The sequence below is a fragment of the Primulina tabacum genome, chromosome 6 (genome assembly GCF_025594145.1).
Source record: "Primulina tabacum isolate GXHZ01 chromosome 6, ASM2559414v2, whole genome shotgun sequence".
Classification (NCBI taxonomy): domain Eukaryota; kingdom Viridiplantae; phylum Streptophyta; class Magnoliopsida; order Lamiales; family Gesneriaceae; genus Primulina; species Primulina tabacum.
The window spans coordinates 6,841,942-6,851,521 of record NC_134555.1 but is presented as its reverse complement, the minus strand read 5'-3'; the positions used below and the strand labels follow the sequence as shown (position 1 = coordinate 6,851,521).

Below are 9,580 nucleotides of genomic sequence, written 5' to 3'. Positions count from 1 at the left end.
ATTTATGATTAAAGGTTTATGTTAAAGATTTTTACGACTTTTATTATGCATTTGAGGGGTTTTTGAGAGAATGTTAGAGTTAGCTTTATTTTGAAATATTGCTAAATTTATGTTTAGTAAAACGTTTGACGATTTTATGTTTGAATTCTCTCTTTTGAATTTTCAAATTTAGTTGGTTGTTTTATTTTAAAAATAGTGCAAAGTATTTTAATATATATATATACATATATATATCGGCCGAATTAAATGAAAAGAAAAAAAATTTCTAGTATTTTTTAAGAAAACGAGTAGTGGATGTTTCAGTTGGTATCAGAGCATTAAAATAAATAAGAAATTTGATAACTTGCATGCATGTGGTTCACGTGTACCTTCAAATTTTCAAGACGTTAAAGTTGCTCTACGTTAGTTAGGAGTCCAAATTGTAGTAATATATTTAATGAAACCTTATATAAAAACATATCGTAATCGTAAAACAAGAAAAAAACGCGTATATCCAAAGGAGTCAACAAGCATTGATCATTTATGCATAAATATTCCAATTACACTTCATTTCTCTCTGCAATTCTTGTCATCTAAATCTAGATGTCTGCATACAAAAATGCCGAAGATCGTTTCATAGTTTTTTCTATCGGTCATTATGTTCTTCCCAAGGCTCGTCGCAGCATTCATTTTCTTGGTGGGTTTTGCTTCAAGCGCCACCCTCTTACCCCCCGACGAAGGTGATTAACTTATCTCTACCAGTGTAGGATTTTCCATTTTTTTTGTAGAAGAGGATGGAAAAAAACTGCGGGTTTTTGCAGTGGATTCTCTGCAGAAAATAGCAAACACTTTGGGGAAGACTGATTGGAATTTTAGCGTGGATCCGTGCAGCGGGTTGGCGGGTTGGGTGTCCCAGCCGGCCGAAACATACGAGAATAACGTCACATGTAGCTGCATAAACAATACTGTTTGCCATGTTGTTAGTATGTAAGTGTATATATATAAACCCATTAGGAAATCAAAATTACTTAAAATTATTTTTCAAGTATAATTATAAATTATATAATTTGACTAACCAATAATATTTGCGAGAAGTTCTCTTTTGAGACGGTATCACGAATCTTTATCTGTGAGACGGGTCAACCCTACCGATATTCACAATAAAAGTAATACTCTTAATATAAAAAGTAATATTTTTTAATGTATGACCCAAATAAGAGATCTGCCTCACAAAATACTATCCGTGAGACTGTTTCACACAAGTTGTTGCCAATATTTGCAGCGTTCTCAAGGGACAATCTCTTCCCGGAACAGTGCCACCGGAGATTGTGAGGCTCCCTTTTCTTCAGCAAATGTAAGAAACTGCGCCAATGCTATAAGTTTTTATTTATTCATTATTATTATAAATAATATTTAAATTATTTTGTAATTTGCTTGTGTATAATAGTTTATGTATTAAAATATTTAAGTAACATATACTGAATACATTAATTATTAAATTAAATTAATTATTTATAGAAACATATTAGTAGGTATTAAATTGAAGAGATATTAATTAATTGTTAAATTAATAATTTATTGTTTGAAAGAGTTTTTTTAATTCAGCAAACATAAATTTAATTAAATAAAAATTCATTGTGTTAAGTCAATGTATACATCATATTATTTTGAATTAATATAAATAATATTCTTTGTATCGATTAATCAAATATAATTTATCGTTTAAACATAATAACAATATAAATAATTTTTTTTTAAAAATCAGACAACAATATAATAATAATTTACAGAAGTTTCTTAGTTTTTTTTTAAATTTTAGAAAATTATTAATTTATGATATTAAAGAGATCATAATTTTATATATGGGTATTTCGAAAAACTATTTTCTTATTTATTTATCGAAATTATTAATTTAAAGTAAGCAAAAATTTGTGTAAGACAGTCTCACGGGTCGTATTTTGTGAGGCAGATCTCTTATTTGAGTCATCCATGAAAAAATATTACTTTTTATTCTAAGAGTATTACTTTTTATTGTGAATATCGGTAGGGTTCACCCGTCTCACATATAAAAATTCGTGAGATCGTTTTTCAAGAGAGATCTACTCAATTTTAACATATTAATTCAAATTCCCATCGAGAAAAAACATTATTTGAGTAAAGATAAATTTAATTTTCTATTACACATTTTTGTACTGGTCTCTTGCTGAGCTCGAAATCAGGGAGTGTCACTAATTTTAACTCTCAAAATTTCGATGCCATTCTATTTATATGCAGTGATCTCACTCGCAACTACCTTAACGGCACAATCCCTCCGGGATGGGGTTCGATGAAACTCGTAAACATGTATTGCATTGCTTCTTTTTATCCTTAAATTTCACAAAATAATTGTTGTTGTTTATGTTTTGAGTTTGGCACTAATTCAACGATACCCTGGCGCAGTTCCCTCCTCGGAAACCGGGTTACGGGTCCGATACCGAAAGAACTCGCCAACATCAGCACACTAGCGAATCTGTAAAGTTTTTCTTGGATACCCATTTGTGTTTTCTGACAGTTTTTCATGTCAAAAGTGAAATTTTGATCTGATTAAGGTTTTCTCGTTTTCTATTAATCGAAAATGTTTACAGTACCTTGGAGTTCAATCAACTGACAGGAACTATACCTCCAGAGTTCGGGAATCTTCCTCGTATAGAGAAATTGTAAAGTCCTTTAATTTGCATTATATGTTAACTGCACCTTTTTCCCTCTTATTCAGGGGCAGATTTTGCTAGGAGAAGGGACCTGCATCGGTGTGGATGTTTATTTTTGTGCCTTTATAGTCTGAATATATATGTACTAAGTTTTTTTGAGAGAGGATGTTTTCCTTCTAGTTCCGACATCGGTGTGGATGTTTATTTTTATGACTTTATATTCCATGCTTATGTTTCTTTGCGTTTCTACTTGGTTTGGCTTGATTCTCAATCTGATCTTTTCACAATATTTTTTTATGACGGGAGGCTCTTTACTTCAAACAATTTAACTGGCGAATTACCGGGGACACTAGCGAAGTTGACCACGCTGAAGGACTTGTAACTTTCTTACTTTTTATTCATTTCATTTAGAAATTTGTAACTTTTTCAACGTTATTCACTTAAGCATCTTTATTGATGCAGTCGTATCGGTGACAATAACTTTACAGGAAGCATACCGGACTTTATTCAGAACTGGACAAACATAACGAAAATGTAAGACTTAATTGGCCCTCATTACTTCTGCCATCGTCTGAATTTGTATCATTTTTCATTGAGTTTTACTCACTTGTGACTTGAACTTGATCGTTTCAGAGTGATGCAGGGAAGTGGTTTGTCGGGACCAATTCCGTCCAGTATTGCTACCCTTACTCAATTAACCGACTTGTGAGTATATGCTATGATTCATTAATATTCTTTATATTTTATGGGTGAGACAGCGATATTGGGTATGTGTGAGCAGTAACCCAGCTGTCTATATGGAGCATTTGGTGATTTGGGGTACCGCACAATTTAAAATATTTGAGTTGCACCCCTTGTTATTACATTTATAGTATTGATAGGATTATAGACACTTGCTTCAAAATGCAATGAAATGAATTGCTAAAGGAAAAAGATCGTGATAAGGAAAATCCGATTCTATATGTTCAGGAGAATCAGTGACCTCAATGGAAATGAATCGGCTTTTCCATATGTCGGCGATATGACAAACCTTAAGACACTGTGAGTATGATTCTTGTGATGATAACAATTTGGTATTGCTGAGAAAATATTTGCTGCCCAGATAAAACTGTTGGATTTGGTTGCACAGGATTTTGAGGAGTTGCAACATCGTAGGACAGCTGCCAGCTTATCTGGGAAGAATGACAAAGTTGAAAATCTTGTTAGTAAACCCCTTTCTTCTATGAGAATCCATGGAGAGATCGTGTTTTTTCGTTGTACTTTAAAATGCTTTGAATTGTTGTGTACTTGACGAAAAAAATAATATTTCATAAACATGCTGTCAAGTATTGATTTCTCTTTCGAAAGTTGTCAGTACGAAATGAAGTAGTTCATGGACATGTTTCTTTTTTCTCGGCACTATTTTCATCAATTCAGTTTTTAACATCTCTTATGCAGAGACCTCAGTTTCAACAACCTAACTGGACCAATTCCGGACAGCTTCAGTAAATTATCAAAAACAGATTTCATGTAAGGATTTTGGTGATGGTGAGCAAGTTTATTCGCCACATTGTTGTTGAATTAATGGCTTTAATTTGATCCCATAGCTCAAAAATCAAAATGGAAAATTTTGTACTAGTTGAAGCGAAGAGCTTATGGCTGACCTGAAGAAGACGTATGTATAGGCAGCTCCGCTGCAACTTTCAAGCCGAACAGATTTGCTTTGATGACATATTAAAAGGAAATATTGCATCTAGATAAAACTAGGTGTAAAAGTAGGCATTCTTCATGTGGGAACAACACGTTTTGCCAATCTGAGAACCCCAGCCATCTTCTTCTTTCTTCACTTTTTAGGGGAGGCTTTTGGGCATATTGTTATTATAACAAGTCTTTTTACCTTCAACACACCTCAAATTTGTCGCAAGAAGTTACTTTGGCGTCGGGGTTCTTATAATATAAACATCGCAATCATGCTATTATATTAAATGGTTATGGTAGCACCAGAAGTGTGAACTTAGATTCTTTAAAAGTTACTGTCCTGTTGTTTGTTCAACTTTCTTTATGTCCCATGTATGACCCTTGTCCAAAATAACTACTTAAATCTAGCTTCTATAAGCTATGGGTTTTGCGTGAATATAAATAAATGGATTCACTTTGTATCAGTGCTTCGAAATAGACTACTCCATGTTTAAATTTGACAGATGTATTGTGTAACAAGAAATATTTTTAGATTCTCTAATTTGTAATAGCCATTTTCCAGCTATATAACTGGGAACTCCCTCTCCGGGGTGTTGCCTTCTTGGATGCAGACAGATGGAGACGTCGTGTAAGTTTTTTATTTGCTCTTACTTCTCTGAACTCTCACTTCTCATTAAGCCAAATTACACCACAATATACCCTAATAATTTGATATTATTTGTGAATAAATGGTACTATTTAGTCAAATTTATCTAAGTTTTATCCCAAGTGTTTCCATGTCTCATATCGTGGTGTAGAAATGTTGGGATCTTAAAATTTCTTGATGATTTATGTCGTCTACGATAGTGGAGCCCCAATCTTTCCTGCTTAGTTTCAGTTTCAAAAAACAAGTGACGGGTGAAATTCACGGGATTATATAGAGTTTTAGATTACAAAGAGAGAACAAGATGTTTTATTTTCTTTATCAGATTATGGTAGATCATATCAGTCATAGAAACCGTAAAATGAAAAACGATAAGAATGCACTGTTATTTGCTTATGAAATTGATTTACTTTTTGTTACAGCGATCTTTCATACAACAATCTCACTTACGAAAATTCACACTCAAGTTGTCAGCCGCGCAAGCTGTGAGATTGCTTCTACTCATCTTTTGGTATAAATTTGTTTAGTGATTTTTAACATTAATGTCACTTCACCTATCGTTCTATCAGGAATTTATTTGCAAGCTCGAAGGCCAGTACACCGTAAGTTTGTTGCATTTCTTTTGTCAGAGTTTAGATTATTCATATTGAGCTAACTAGTTGTATACTTGTGTTGCCTTGCCAGTGGTGTTGTTTCCTGCATGAGAAGCTTTCATTGTAATCGACGTAAGTTCATATATTTGGACAGATTGTTTCCACCCATTTTCTCATGTTTGCTGATAATGTTCCATTTCTTAGAATAGTAATTTACGTTTCAAAACTACCAATGGATGACACAATGAGAGATCGAAGATCTAACGACTTACCTTTTAAGTTTGTTTCAGAAACCATCAGTAAAATTTCCTTTTATGTTCTTTTGTCACAGAATATTACTCCATGCATATAAATTGCGGTGGGAAACAAGTGGCCGACGATAAAGGTACTACTATCTATGAGGGTGATGGGAATTCTGGCGGGCCTTCAAATTTCTTCCAGAGTATGTCGAATTGGGCATTTAGCAGCACTGGACATTTCTTGGACGACGCTCGCCCCGTAGACTCATATATCTGGGCCAACAGCTCAAACATGGTCGGGGAAAATCCTCAGCTGTATATGGATGCACGACTCTCACCCTTGTCGTTGACTTACTACGGGTTTTGTCTGATAAACGGAAATTACACCGTGAACCTTTACTTTGCTGAAATAATGTTTACTAGTGGCCCGCAATACAGTAGCCTTGGGAGGCGTTATTTCGATGTTTACATTCAGGTATTAGATGCAGCACTGTAATCATCGTACAAAGAAGAGTCAAAATTTAGTACTAAATAGTTGATAATTTTATGAATCTTTTCAGGGGAAGCTTGCACTGAAAGATTTCAACATCTAAGATGAAGCCGGTGGAGTTAACAAGCCATTGAGAAAAAATTTCACAGCTGTTGTAACTGATAGTACGTTGGATATCCGCTTCTTTTGGGCTGGAAAGGGAACAATTGGCATTCCTGACAGAGGAGTGTATGGCCCACTAATTTCAGCTATATCTGTAGATTCTGGTAAGCTGTGCTTCTCCCTTTACACAAAGACGATATGATTGAATTGTTGGGGAAATGTCGATGATTCTCATAATCTACCTCTTTCTCTCATACTTGTTCAGATTTTCCGCCACCTTCAGAAAACATAGGCAGAGGCATTTCTGGGGTAGCTATTGCTGGAATAGTGATTGGGGTTCTTTCTACGGTCTTGCTGGTTCTGTTCATTCTTTGGTGGAAGATCTGTCGGCGACAAGAAGATACCTTGGAAAATGGTACTCAACTTTGGTATCTATTTCTTTTTAAGCACGCGACATGATAGTTATTATACTGCAAGTCTCTCTTTTTATTGCAGAGTTTAAGAATGTAGACCTCCAGACTACGTCATTTACCTTGAAGCAAATTAAAGCCGCCACACATAATTTTGATCCGGCTAATAAGATTGGAGAAGGTGGTTTTGGTCCTGTCTACAAGGTGACCTGGAGAACAACTAATCTACAAATTCATTTTCACCAGTTGCCGTTTTTCATAGCGAATTTTCTAGTTTATCTTCTTATTTTTTGGTTTGGGATTGGATGTTTTCTGAAGGGAATTATGACAGATGGTACTATCATTGCTGTAAAGCAGCTTTCTTCGAAATCAAAGCAAGGGAACCGTGAGTTCGTCAACGAAATAGGCATGATTTCGGCTCTACAAAATCCTCATCTTGTGAGACTATATGGATGTTGTATTGAAGGAAACCAGCTGTTGCTTATATACGAGTACATGGAGAATAACAGCCTTGCTCGTGCATTATTTGGTGAGTTTCAATATGAGCTTATGCCTTGACTTCAATTTTTTTGTTTCTGATGGATGCAACAGTAGGTGTGTAAAAATTGGTCGAGTCGACTAGATTCAAGCTCAGTCAAGCTTTCACGATTAATCTGTAGTGACTCACAAACTTAAAATTAGTTTTAAATATTTTGACTACTATATAAGTAAATGTTTATTATTACAATTATCATATAAAAATGTCAAGTTATTTTATGTATAATCCTAAACTTATTATTTTAGTTGTGCTCAAGCTCGTCAAAATGTTCAAACTCGACTAGTAAAACATCATTAAAGTTTGAATTATTACAGCAAGACGCTGTACTCGCCTTCCATGGATTTTTAAAATACTTGACTTGTAAAAAAATATTGAATCTTGACCAAACTCAATGCTTACAGGTCCCGAGCAACACCAGTTGCACTTGGACTGGCCTACGAGGCATATGATTTGCATTGGTATAGCAAGGGGTTTGGCTTATCTGCACGAAGAATCAAGACTGAAAATTGTTCATCGTGACATCAAGGCAACAAACGTACTTCTTGATAAAAATCTAAACCAAAAATCTCCGATTTTGGGCTTGCCAAACTTGACGAAGAGGAAAATACCCATATAAGCACACGAATCGCTGGAACTTAGTGAGTAACCAATCAATCATCACCGATCCATACTTATACCATGCTTCATACTACCATATACAAGGAAATTTACCATTTTCTTTTGTTTTCCAGTGGATATATGGCGCCTGAATATGCTATGCGAGGCCATCTGACGGACAAAGCAGACGTATACAGTTTTGGGGTGGTTCTTTTGGAGATTGTCAGTGGAAGGAGCAATACAAGCCTCAGGCCAAAGGATGAGTGCTTCTATCTTCTTGACTGGGTAACATAGCTAATCTTACTGATCATTTTTATACATCTACAAAAATTAATTTTCCATGCAATCATATTTCAAGACAACCGAAGCATGAACATCATTGTTCAATTTTACATGGTGCATCAGAATGAACTAGTTATATACTCCGGCAAGAACAGATGCAATGAGGAGAGCAATGGAGTTGCCCTCCAAATCAAACTGGGATGTCAAAAATTCGTCCTTCTACTCTAATATTATAGAAACATAAATTATTATTTTAGCACATGTAACAGGAGTTCAAGATGAATTTAGCTTGAATATTTTCAGGATGAACCTAAAAACTATATATATTAGGTCAATTTGCACCCCTACTTATTAGTGAGGCAGGCAAACCGATCATTTTCCAGTTGTCCTAAAGAGATAATAAATAGAGATGAACCAAATTAATTTATATAATTCTAACTTCTATCTGGTAAAGAGTACAATAATACAACTTATACTTGTGTTAGACTGCAGACTTACACATTTTATAAGAAGTAAAACGGAGTTTTGGAGATGTATGTATCGTTTTGAATATGTTCAAATATATTTATTCACCCCTCTTCTTTTCTCTGGCTCTATCATTCAGGCTCATTCCTTGATGCAAGATGGAAATTTAATGGAACTAGTTGACCCCCGATTGGACTTAAACTTTGATGCAGAAGAAGTTATCACAACTATCGACATAGCTCTTCTTTGCACTAGTGCTGTAGCCGCAGAAAGACCAAGTATGTCATCTGTGGTCAGCATACTTGAAGGAAAGACCCGTGTTGAAGAGTTTGCTTCGAACTTGAACAACCCAATGGATGTGATTAAACCCAAAAAAATGGGAACCGAGGAGGATAAGGTAGAAAAGTTTAATGACATTCGGGGACAGAGTATATCAATGGATGTGCCTTGGACTGCTTCAACTGCTGCTGCTACAGATCTTTATCCCGCCCCTTTGGACAGTGATTACTGGGAAAAGAGGGAGTCGTAAGTCATATAAACAGGGGCGGAACGTAGGTGACCTGTGATCGATTAAATTCTTGGATTTGTCATGGTGTCCCCCACGGTTGTCTGTTTTATTTGTACTAGTAAGAAATATGTGTTTATTTAATTATCAATTAGATATCCAATTAAATTAAAGATGATGTTTATGTTGAAAATTTTCAAGCACATACGTGTTAATTAAAGTATCCGATTGAATTAAAGACGATGTTCATGCTTAATATTTTGAAATACATATGTTGAAACAAATATAGCTAATTTTGTCAATGAATATATATTCCAATTTTTTTTAACTTTTATGAATTGTTAAAAATTTGTATATTTCTTGTTATATATTT

At 34.6% G+C, this 9,580-nt stretch overlaps 1 protein-coding gene across 1 annotated transcript; it reads left to right on the top strand.

Moving 5' to 3' along the window:
* Positions 1–516: 516 nt before the first annotated feature.
* On the top strand, positions 517–9,376 carry LOC142549045 (putative leucine-rich repeat receptor-like serine/threonine-protein kinase At3g14840). Its single transcript, XM_075657785.1, is given in 25 exon segments — positions 517–719; positions 801–966; positions 1,262–1,333; positions 2,254–2,322; positions 2,419–2,490; positions 2,604–2,675; positions 2,973–3,044; positions 3,129–3,200; positions 3,300–3,371; positions 3,636–3,707; positions 3,796–3,867; positions 4,104–4,175; positions 4,906–4,971; positions 5,409–5,471; positions 5,556–5,588; positions 5,671–5,711; positions 5,911–6,293; positions 6,379–6,574; positions 6,676–6,825; positions 6,906–7,024; positions 7,139–7,349; positions 7,760–7,909; positions 7,912–7,996; positions 8,090–8,240; positions 8,842–9,376. Coding segments are annotated over 25 exon segments (3,003 nt in total). The 5' UTR covers positions 517–637; the 3' UTR covers positions 9,232–9,376.
* The last annotated feature ends 204 nt before the right edge of the window (positions 9,377–9,580 follow it).